General features: G+C 58.0%; 1 protein-coding gene across 1 annotated transcript; it reads right to left on the bottom strand.

Moving 5' to 3' along the window:
- Window positions 1–257: 257 nt before the first annotated feature.
- LOC119098305 (junctophilin-1) lies at window positions 258–11,864 on the bottom strand. The gene is made up of 4 exons (XM_037221226.1): window positions 11,697–11,864; window positions 7,539–7,873; window positions 844–1,003; window positions 258–320 (listed from the first exon to the last, which is right to left on the bottom strand). The coding sequence occupies exons 2-4, from the start codon at window positions 7,862–7,864 to the stop codon at window positions 258–260; spliced, it is 549 nt and encodes a 182-aa protein (XP_037077121.1). The 5' UTR covers window positions 7,865–7,873; window positions 11,697–11,864.

The following is an 11,864-nucleotide window of genomic DNA, read 5'->3' as shown; positions in this document are numbered from 1 at the left end:
TCTGAGCCGAAGTCTGCACCAAGGAGCACGACGGGGCGTCTCCACGCCCCTACACGTGCTCGGGCCTATCCCGATGCCCCTCCCCACCAGACTCGTCGTGGAATGCCTCCTGGACCTGCCCCGGTACCCGACCTCTGCGCTAGTACCCGTCTGGGAGTCCGTTCCCAATACCAGAACCCGTCCCTGAGTCACGCCTCGCTTTCAGTTCCCGTCCGTGAATCACGCCTTTCTACCAGGACCCGTCCCGAAATGCCTCCTCAGTAGCGGGACCGGTCGCGGTGTCCCTGCTCCGTACCAGGACCCGTTCCGGAGCGCCTCCTCTGCAGCAGGAGCCCTCACCTCACCCAGTGGTCGGTGGGTTGCCCGGAGCCCGCCGCCGGCCGGCGCGGCGACGGCGCGCGCCGGCCGCGCTATTTCGGTCCGCGGCAGCCGCCGCCGGCCCCACCCGACCCCGACTCGACGGCCGCCGACACCGGAAGACGGCCGCCGCGCCACAACCGCCGCGATTGTCGTCGCGCCGCGCCTATTTACCGGCGGGCGGCGTGAGTAACAGCGCCGGAATGGAGTCGGTTTACCGGCGGCCGGGCCGGCCGGCGCGGGTTGGTCGAGACACCCCGGAGGGCCAGCCAGGCGGGAGGGAGACGGTGCGCTCTGCAGCTAACGGCTGGCGGCGTTCGCCGGCACTGTGCGCCAGTGAGAGGGACAATGTCGACAGCGTCGTGGTGTGCGCTGTGTCAGGTTGTGGCCTCTGCTCCGGCCTTCTCTTCCCGTGTGCCAAATGCTGCGCTCGCGGCGCGGCGGAGAACACCCGTCGACCGGCACGCCTCGGTCAGGGAGACGGGCCAGCGGAAGACGAATGGACGGGGGCGCGCGCCGCGAGTTACCTGGCTGGTGGAAATCGGGAGCGAACTGTTTGGCGTGTATGCGGGCGATGTCGGAGTCTTCCCGGGAGTGCAGGGCCGCGATGTCCGCCTGCTCCGCCTTGCCTCGCGCCGTCGCTGTCCTGGGAACACCGGCCGCATGTCACTGGTCACCTCCGCTGGGCCCATGGGACACGGCTACACGGTCCGGGTGACATGGGTGTGGGCAACAGGTGGTTTTTTTTTAGAAGGTCAAAAAAGATTGGGGGAATATTTTGGGTCCAAGTTTCATAGCGGGCTTGGATGGCGCTGCGTGACCATTTTAGTCGACGCCCCTTAAAACTCCGAATCATCATCATCACTATCATCATGATCATCTACATTATCACTATCACCCTCGTGGGCATGCTCACCGTCATCATCACCATCACCCAGTCGGCATAGGAAGCACTTGTCGTAAATCAGTCACATGCGGCAAGTAATCGGTCCGGTAAAGTTTCCCCAAACGGCCACTTGGGGACATGCTGGGAAATCCCGACCGGGCCTGGACGCTCCTGCGTACACTCGCCACAGGCGGCTCGGACACCGCTCGAGATACCCCGACCTCTTGGAGAAATATTAGGATATGGTCCAGAACAGATTGAGAATCCCAGCCAAAGCATTACCCGGCCGGCTGAACTGGGAGGCCGTCATTACCCGACCCAATCATTACCCGGCCAGCTGAACTGGGGGGGGGGGGCGGTCATTACCCGGCCCAATCATTACCCGGCCAGCTGAACTGGGGGGGGGGGCGGTCATTACCCGGCCCAATCATTACCCGGCCGGCTGAACTGGGGGGCGGTCATTACCCGGCCCAATCATTACCCGGCCGCTGAATAGGGGGGCGGCCAGGACGTCGACCGGGGTCAAACCGGCAGTGCCGGCTGGATGGCCACCAATGGGGACATCGCAGCCCGGATCCAGTGCATTCTGGCGAGGCTATGCCATTTCTGTGACATGACATGATAAACCGTACAAGAATGACGCTAGACGTTACCAATGGCCAATGTGTGTCTGCCCCTGTGATTCACGGGCCGTCATCAAACCGCAGGCGCTAGGATCAACCGGCACTGGATCACTTCCCCGCGGCGGGGCGCCATCGCGCTGCGACATCGGCGCAGCCACTGGTCGACACCTCGCTCGCGCCAGTGGATCACCCGCACAGAGCCAGCGGGTGAGGTGCAGCATGTGAGTCACCGAGCTCGCGGCGGCACGCGTTCCGTGGCCAGCATGTGGCACACCAGCGTCCAGCCGGCGGGCGCTGTGCTGGTCAGTAGTTGTGCAGTGCCGCTAGTCCGCCCGCTGCCAACAACAATAGGCTGGCAGGCGGCCTGATCGTGAGGTGGCGTCAACCGCAAGCCAGAGCCGCCGGCGAGCGCGGGATTCAGGACGGGAGCCGCCCCGGAATTCAGGTACAAGATGTCGACCGTCCGCAACCCAGCACTGCCGGCCAGGCCAGGGCGGCCCTGTGGCAATCGCTGGTGAATATTGATACAGACTGACGTCTTTCACCGCGCGTGATGATGAAACAGCGGCGTGTTTTCGGCATTGTCGCGCCTTTAACTGAGGAAGGCAGATTGGCTCGGCTCGTGTGTGGGTTTACACTTGCTTGCTCGTGATGTGTGTGGCCCGTGGCACGCGCACAATTGTAGCGATTCGTTCAGTTCAAACAAAAACTTTCCTTCTAATTGGTCTCGGTGCTGCACTTCGTAACGGCAGTGCGTGCTAGCAACTGTCATCGGCGTGTGTCATCACTGTTCATCAGTTGTTGTGCTTTGCGACTTGTGTTAGGTTAGGTTGTGGTGCCGTGCGAAAATGACCAATGATGTTGGAAAAGAGAATGGGGAAAAGGATAACGAATAGCGCACACGCCATACGAGAGCATCCCAGCAACATCTACAGCGAAGAAGGCGGGAGCCGTCAAAGCTAAATGTAATTAAAAGATGTGCCAAATACCTTGATATGGCATGTGGTTATACAGATAGATCCAGAGCTAGAATCAGGACTCAACAGCTGCCCGGCACGACCTACAAAGGCCCAGTCAGAGTGACCGAGCAGCACCGGACGCCTCAGCAGCACCTGCGCCAAAGCTGCCCGGCACGTCCTAAAAGACCCAGTCAGAGTGACCGAACAGCACCGGACGCCTCGGCAGCACCGCGCCAGAGCTTACCCGGCACGACCGCTACCAGACGTGAGACCCGAGACGGGATTTATCCCGCTTGAGTCGCTCGCAAATATGACTACCTCGCCGGAGTCGCCCAGCAGTGCAGACAACAGGTTAGGACGCAGAGGAACGGTCCAGACAGCCGTTCAGTTCCGAGCCGCCAGCCGACATGGACCCAGGAGCAAAGGCGGATGGACAGCGGTAGCGACGCCAAAACTGACCGGAGACATCTGGCAGCACACCTAGTGGACGGAGCAGTCCGGCCTCACCAAAACGATCAGCGGCACAGCTAGCGAACTGAGCAGACCGGGCCTGACCAAAACGGCGGACGGACAGCGGTACCGACGCCAAAACTGGGCGGAACCATCTGCCAGCACAACTGGTGGACAGAGCAGACCGGTCCTGACCAAAACATTCACCGCCGGCGCTGCGAACGTTTCAACTCGCGGTGTTACCACCATCTTGTGAATTGGTCGTGCCAATTTTGTAGACAAATTGATTTTTTTTTAAAAATCGTCTGCCGGCTGGGTACAGTGGAATATCCGATATTTGATGGCTTATCACGCAGCGCGTTTTTTATCACACGAACACCAAATAGTCATAAAGCATAGATGCCCCGCACAATGCTAACGCCTTCATGCGAGCAATTAAAGGACTTGACACGATTGGACATGTCTTCGTCCCTTTCGTCGTCCGGAGCGTTACGCACTGTGCCACCGAGCTGCATATGGCATTGTCACCACGCGTGTGCACGGCATGGCACGGCACGGCATAATCGGGACGGCAGTGAGCTGGCCGGGCCAGTCATGCCGCCGGTGGGCAGTGGGCTGGGTCGGGCTGTCGCCACTTGTCTGGCCAGATTTGGCCGCCACTGTGCGGCCAGCCCGCGTCTGGCCCGGCCGGGGCCGCTGCCAACACTAAACAGGGCCGCCGGCCGACGCGACGCCGTCCAATCAGTGCCACGGCACAGCGGCCGAGCAGAGGTCCACCAGACGACCTTAAGCATAGGAGAGGTCCACCAGACGACCTTAACCCCGGGAGAGGTCCAACAGGCGACCTTAACCCTGGGAGAGGTCCACCAGACGACCTTAACCCCGGGAGAGGTCCACCAGACGACCTTAACCCCGGGAGAGGTCCACCAGACGACTTAACCCCGGGAAGGTCACCATACGCCTGAAACCCCGGGAGAGGTCCCCCAGACGACCACAACCCCGGCACAAAGATCCACCAGAAGACCTTAAACCCACGGGAGAAGGTCCACCAGACGACCTTAACCACGGGAGAGGTCCAACAGACAACCTTTACCCCGAGAGAGATCCACCAAACGACCATAAACGCAGCAGAGGTCCATCCCAGACGACCATACCCCGGCAGAGGTTCATCAGGCGCGCATAAACCCGGAGAAGTCCACCAGACGGACCATGCACCGGACAGAGGTCCACCAAGCGACCATAAACCCGACAGAGGTCCACAAGAGGACCATAATCCGGCAGACGTTCACCGGACGACTATAGTCCCGGCAGACGTCCACCAGACGACCATAACCCCAGTAGAAATCCATCAGGTGATAATAAATAAACCCGACAGAGGTTCACTAGACGAGATAGACCGGCAGAGGTCCACTAGGCAACCATAACCTACCAGACGTCCACGAGGAAATCATAATCCGATAGACGACCACCAACCATAACCCCGGCAGGTAGAGGTTCACCATACGACCATAACTCCTAACAGAGGCTTAGCAGGCAACCATAACCCCACCAGAATCCCACCAGGCCACCATGACAAGAACAGACGTTACCAGATGACCACAACGCCGAGCAGATGTCTACCAGGTGACCATGACTAAAGCAGATGGCCACTAGACGACCATAACGAGAGTCCACCGGATGGTCACAGCTTGAGCAGCTGCCAACCAGACTACCCTAACCAGACAGATATCCACCAGACGAAGATGGGACGAGCATTCATCGCAGACGACCAGGGCGCCCAGATGACAGAGGCCCAGCTGACATCGGTCAGCTGACCAGGTTTAGGCAGACGCTACTTGACGTTCTAAAACCTCGGCTCCATACAGCTGAACTCCTTTATTTGCTACTCCATCCTGCAGGTCATGCGGAGTTATTCGAAAAGCTAGAAAACTTGGCAGTTTGTAGGTAGCTGGCAAGATGTTTGCACCGGTTTTTATTTTCAAGGGAACACGACGCCCATCGTCGAGCATTCTACGTGTCGCGCCCGTGACTGCAGAAGTCATATTGTCGCTCAACGGCCTTGGTTCAACCGGGGATCAAACCCGTGCACCGTATGAAAGGGAATGTCCAAACGTCTCAGCCAATGCACTGCGTATAAATAGTCATAAGTTCATGCTAAACCTACCACATTTTTAACGTTGGCTGCATGCTAAGAGAAATGGGGCATTTATCATGAACCTGATAAGTTTGTTTTGGTATGCCGCCTCTTCGAGTCCAAAACCCACGCGCTCCGAGAACGAGTGAGGCACTGCCATTTCCAGGCTGCCAACCCTAATCAAGTTTCTCAGAGTCCAATTTCAAAGCTATTCAGCCGGCCGTTGTCGAAAAATGGCGGTGCCCGTAATAAGGCAGGCAGGGCTGTGCGCTTTGGGCGGCAAGAGGAACAGTGCCTTGAAATTACACCGTAGGTCCAGACATTCGTTTCCGGATTACACTGAAACGGCTTTGCGACTTGAAAAACGTGCCCCTATGTTGTCCTTTCAGTAGTTCATAGCCTTGTTGCACCGTCAGTTTCGCGACGCCTATTTGAATATTGATACGTCAATACAAGTAAGACCATATTTTAGAGATGCCGGTTTGTTTAGAAAGACGGTGGTACCGGTATCGCACTACCACCAGTGCATGATGCTAAGAATATGAGTGCCGGCCTAGATCCGCACAGTCTGACTTTCCCCGACATCGAGTCCAGCTATCAATGCATTCAACACAAGCCGACATTTGCTGGCGTCCGCCAGGGAAGTTCTGGCATTATAAGCCCAGGCCACCGTCCTGTTACCACCGTCGTCGTAAGGACTTCCACCGCTCTGTTCGGTGGAAGTCCTTGTCCGCACCAAGAAAATCCGCACCAGCGGCGGTGTGCTGGTGCGGATTTTCTACCATCCGCCGGTAGGTGACACCGAAATCTTGCCCATCAGATTCCTAAAAGGTGAAAAAAGGTTCCGCAAAACTTTAAAAAAAATTGATAATGAGTCTTCCACCTTTGAGACAAAGTAAAAAAACACACCATAGTGAAACCTCACGATTGGTTGCGTGTAATAATAACACTGAGTAGTGCCAATGGAGCAATGCCAAACTATAATAGGGATATCAATCTTGCTTATTTTCGAGTTCTAATTACGCTGTCAACGTTTTGTAACAGCAACACGCTTCTTCCCTGCAGTCGCGACCCACCGTCGTCACGACAACCCCCGCGCACACCTCTACTGGTGTGAATAAAAGAACGTTTGGGATTTGCTTAGTGAGCACGGGCCTGCTACCGAGAAGTTAGTTGGTTGAAGCTTGAATCAGTGCGTCACATGAATCATATGATGTTTCCATTCCCAAAGCCAAAGTGCGCCTCGAAAAGAGCCACTGTGATAAAAGCGATAGGGGGGAAACGAAAGCCATAGTACAACGTTTCGGTGAATTCGCGGGATAATAACTTCATGTTCCCATGTCTTCTTTTCTGAACAGAGTTTTCAAGCTTTCGTAGGATTTATCGCATAAACATTTTGACACATCAGGTCTTGCAAAAATTGCAGAGCAGGCACGTTGGAAAAAAGCACGACAAATGAAAAGTATTACTTTCACAGTGGTGAGCTGGGAGTCAAATGAAATTCCCTCCGCAGAGTCGTTTACTTCAAATCAGAATTTCAAATTATTCAGAAGTTTTTCGAGGAAACTGGTGTTGCTGATCAAACCGTAGGCGTCTCGCGCAACCATAAGTGAGAAGTACAAAAGGTGGGACACTGCCACTTTAAGTGCGTAGATCACTAGATTACAATACATATACGGAGTTACATTATCAGTTAAGTGCCTGCGTATAAGTGCGGTTGGTCTGCAATACTCAGTGCGATGTGATGGTTTTGGCCTGTAGCCTGCTTCTCCTTTGCACCGTTTAATCGCTCCGTACAAAACGCGGCGGCCTCGCATCGGCAGTTCGCACGCGCTGTGCTTGCTGTTAACTGTGTCGTACGCGCTGTGCTTTCTGTCAACTGTGTCGTACACGCTGCGCTTGCTGCTCGCTGTGGCGTGCGTACCTGAGACATTCGGCCAGACGCGTGCTGCTGTCGATCAGCCGAAGACCAGACGACAGTCTGTCAGACCTCAGTCAGCCAGACGACAGTCTGTCAGACCGCAGTCAGCCAGACGACAGTCTGTCAGACCGCAGTCAGCCAGACGACAGTCTGTCGGACCGCAGTCAGCCAGACGACAGTCTGTCAGACCGCAGTCAGCCAGACTCACCTGGATATAGCAATGTCAGCCTTCTGCAGGGCGATCTTGGAGGCGCGGTTGGCGGCATTCACGGCCGCCTCGATCCGCTCCCGAAACTTGGCCGAGCGGATGAGGAACAGGTGCTTCTTCTTGTTGGACGTGATGATGACGTTGTTCTTGTACTTGCCCTCCTCCTTGGTGCCGTCGCGGAAGGTGGTGACGCCGTAGCCGTACTTCTTGTTGTTGTACCACTCGCCCTCGTACTTGAGGCCGTCGGATCGCTCGCACACGCCGTAGCCGACGCGTCGGTCGTTCTTCCACTCGCCCATGTACGTTTCGGTGGTGTTGCTGTCCATCTGCTCGTCCTGTCGACGGAAAGGAGCCATTTCACAACGGTGGCGGCGGAGGAGGCCCATATGCCCAGCGAATTATCATTTCCAGCTGTAGCCACTCTTGCAGTGTAGGTACGTTATGACCAAAAACTATGAGTACAAGGCTGTCCTCGGAATGTGTACAAAACTGGTGCATCAGCGTTACAGCACTTACGTTTGCACTAATTCTGTGCGGATTGACACGGTTAGGACAAGCCAGTTCGGGACAAAGAGAGGAAATGTCATCGTTTTACAACTAGGACATGGTCCATTCTGAGAGAGGAAGTTCTCGTAATTCTTGTTTTCTCTCCCACAGCGCAGACAGCTGAAGAACCATCCCGGTGTCTGTTTGGTAAGCATATATTGCTCTTAGGCATACATTGCTTAGGCAGTGCACGCTTTGGTTGCGACTTTAATATCACACGCAAATGCACCGAAAAAGCAGAGTCCCATTTATCATTGACCGCAGGCTGAAGCATGCCGCGCGGTCAATGCGGGACGCGCCACACCCAGCCGCGGTACCGACCGGCTCGGGTCCGGCGGGGTCAGGATAAGCGGCGCTGGGCCGCTCCTGACCTGACCGCCCATTACCGCTCGCCGCCATCAGCGGTCCGGGGAATCCGGAAGTGACGGGCCGGCGGTTCGGCTGTCAGGGCTCGGCCGGCACGTGATCGAGGGGCGACGGCGAGCGACGCGCGGCGGTGGCGGGCGGAGCGGTAAGGCGCCGCACGCCACCGCTGACGGCTCGCCTCGGCTGATGAGCCTGACACAGCTGTCTTGCCTCCGCAGCACCGCTGACGGCTCGCCTCGGCTGATGAGCCTGACACAGCTGTCTTACCTCCGCAGCACCGCTGACGGCTCGCCTCGGCTGATGAGCCTGACACAGCTGTCTTACCTCCACAGCACCGCTGACGGTTCGCCTCGGCTGATGAGCCTGACACAGCTGTCTTACCTCCACAGTACCGCTGACGGCTCGCCTCGGCTGATGAGCCTGACACAGCTGTCTCACCTCCACAGCACCGCGCCGAGTCTTCACTTCATGAAGTCTCACCTCAGTTGACGAGCCTACATTCCACTTGGCCTGACCTCAGTGAACGAGCCTTCATTCCTTGAAGTCTCACCTCAGTTGACGAGCCTACATTCCACTTGGCCTGACCTCAGTGAACGAGCCTTCATTCCTTGAAGTCTCACCTCAGGTGACGAACACCTCACCTGACGGGTGACATCAGTTGGCGTGACAGTTCGCTCCTCGCCTTACCTCAGGTGACAAACACACCTCACCTGACGGGTGACATCAGTCGGCGTGACAGTTCACCCCTCGCCTCACTTCACCTCGCCTCAGCGATGGCCCGTAATCCCTATCTCAGACGAAGCTAGCAATTTTCCCGCTAGATTGCCTCTCCCAGCTGACCAGCGCACGCTTCATCGGTCCCGACCTGCGTCTAATTAGATGCACACATCAGTGCCCTGTTCTTGCTAAGCAGTCTCCAGGTGCTTTGGAATGAGACGGTCACGTCCGCGATGCCGGAGAAGAGTGAAGAGAGGCCGAGCGCTTTCTCAAGTGGACCCAGACGGGAGCGTGACGGGGACCGGAAGGCCGAGTCGGCGTGACACGGGCGGGACTAAGTGGATGATCGACCAAAGAGCCGCGGACGAAAATACCTTGCGCGTGCCTGAACGCGCGACACGACGGTGTCTCTGTGTAAACAACGTGCACGAGTCAATGAGCAGGCCAAAGCGCGCGGCGGCGTGTTGATCTGTTGACGCAGTGGTGACGCAAGCCGTAAAAATACCGGGCGATGACGTAGAGCGACAATAGGTCCGCCGCCGGCGACGCCAGGTGCACACCCGGAGACTGGCGGCCCATTTCCGACCAGCCGCGGGACTTTCCGGCCCGCTGTGATCGTTTACGACACGGCGCCCGCTCCCCACCCGGGGATAAACGGTGCCCGCCGTCGTCCGGGTCGGCGGCCGGCGGCCCCGGCCGTCGGAGACGGCGGCGGCCCGGCCCCGGCCGGTGCGGAGGAACGGGCGGGCCGGCCCGCGCCGTCGGAGGACGGGCATGTGGCCAGGCCCCCGCCGTCGGAGGACGGCGGTCGGCCCGCGCCGTCGGAGGACGGCAGGCGGCCGCGGCCCCTGGCCGTCGGAAGAACGTGCGGGCGGCCCGCAGCCGTCGGAGGACGGCAGGCTGCCGCGGCCCCGGCCGTCGGGAGTGACGGCGGGCGGCCCGCCGCCGTCGGGAGGACGGTGCAGGCGGCCCGGCCCCGGCCCGTCTGAGAACGGCGGTGCTGGCGGCCGGCCCCGGCCGTCGGAGGACGGCAGGCGGCCGGCACCGACGGAGGACGGCAGGCGGCCCGGCCCCGGCCGTCGGAGGACGGCGGGCGGCCCGCGCCGTCGGAGGACGGCGGGCGGCCCGGCCCCCCGGCCGTCGGAGGACGGCAGGCGGCCGGCACCGACGGAGGACGGCAAGGCTGGGGCCCGGCCCCGGCCGTCCGGAGGACGGCAGGCGGCCCGGCCCCTGGCCGTCGGAGGACGGCAGGCGACCCGCGCCGACGGCGGCGTCGGCCCGCGGCGCGGTGCGTTCACAGCTGCGTCGGCCAGACGGCGTGTGCGCCATTAGTGCTGCGCGCCGGGGCGCGCCGGCGGGCTGTGAAGGTACCGCCGTGGCCAACAGCGACTCGCTGCGCAGCGGAGCTCCGGCACCCGCTCAGATGTGAGGCTTTGCTCCACTCTGTCGCAGCGTGCCTTTGCGGAATCCGCGGATACTGCCGACGATCGGGGAGGGTGCGGGGGCTTGGTCTGAAGCGGAGGTTAGGTGGAATGGGCCAAGACCCTGGCGAACCTCCCGTTCGCAATGCCGGCTCTGGAGTGATAACCCGAAAAAGGCGTCGATAAGTGACATGGCGGCGTGAGTCCACGTCGTGAGCACAAGGCCGGCGGCGGTGTTTTGGTTGGGTTCTGACGTTCGATACATCTGGCGCCCTTGAGGAATGCATCGCAGATTTCTGACTCCCGTGGCGACCGAATGTTTACATTCTGACTCCTGGAGCTACCGTAAAGTGCTTATGTGCTGACTCATGCATGGCATCGCCACGTGTTCGTGTTCTGACCCGCTGACTCATTCATGACATCTCTACGAGCTCCAGTTCTAAGTCGTCAACTTTTGCATGACATTTGTATGTTCTTATGTTCGACTTTTGCGAAAACTGTGTATCCGAACGTTGCGACCTTGATGCGAACGCACGGATGGTTATGTGCACATAATGTGTTTAGAACCAACCTAAATTTGTAATAATTCTTATGTGCTTTAGTTCATATGTTGTGAACTTGAGTTCTAATGCTGGGTTAACGGCCTCCAATATACCAGGATGTACTGGTTTAACGACGTTATAGTGCTAAACAGCGATTATGTTGGCGGTACTCAATAATTTCGATTTGTGCTTATCCTCGAGAGAGCTCAGCACGTCCCATCATCTTGAGGATAAGCACAGCTCTAAATATCGAGCACTACCAGTGCAATCGTTGTGTGATATTATAACGTCGTAAAGCCAGTATCTCCTGATATGATCACGCTCGTTAACTCGGCATAACAACTTTTCAACTCATAATGGAGAGAACCAGGAGCTGAACATCTCCCTTCCCTATATCAAGTAAGCTTTTTCCCCTCCAATTTCGTATCCTCTGTCGGAACTTGGACACTCATGCATGCTTACGTTCAATTCGCTTATCAATTATCATTCCGCGGGGCGGTTTCTAGGCACCGAGCATAACTAACTGCTGTCTTACATAAGTATGACCGACCGCGCCCATCGCTTACCTCAACCACGAAGCTGCCATTGGACTCGTGTGGAAGCTGCCGTTGGTCATGTGCGACTTGCTCGAGTCGGTGCTCATCCAGGAGACGCTGCTGTTGGTGGAGCGGATGCTGCTGCCGGTGCCGCGCTTCTCGAGGTCTCCCGTGCTGCGCTGCTTCCGCAGTCGGAGA

Source organism: Pollicipes pollicipes, unplaced genomic scaffold, assembly GCF_011947565.3.
Source record: "Pollicipes pollicipes isolate AB1234 unplaced genomic scaffold, Ppol_2.1 Scaffold_4740;HRSCAF=5597_pilon_pilon_pilon, whole genome shotgun sequence".
NCBI classification, from domain to species: Eukaryota; Metazoa; Arthropoda; class Thecostraca; order Pollicipedomorpha; family Pollicipedidae; genus Pollicipes; species Pollicipes pollicipes.
The sequence above is the reverse complement of the archived record's forward strand: the minus strand, read 5'-3'. Positions and strand labels throughout refer to the sequence as shown.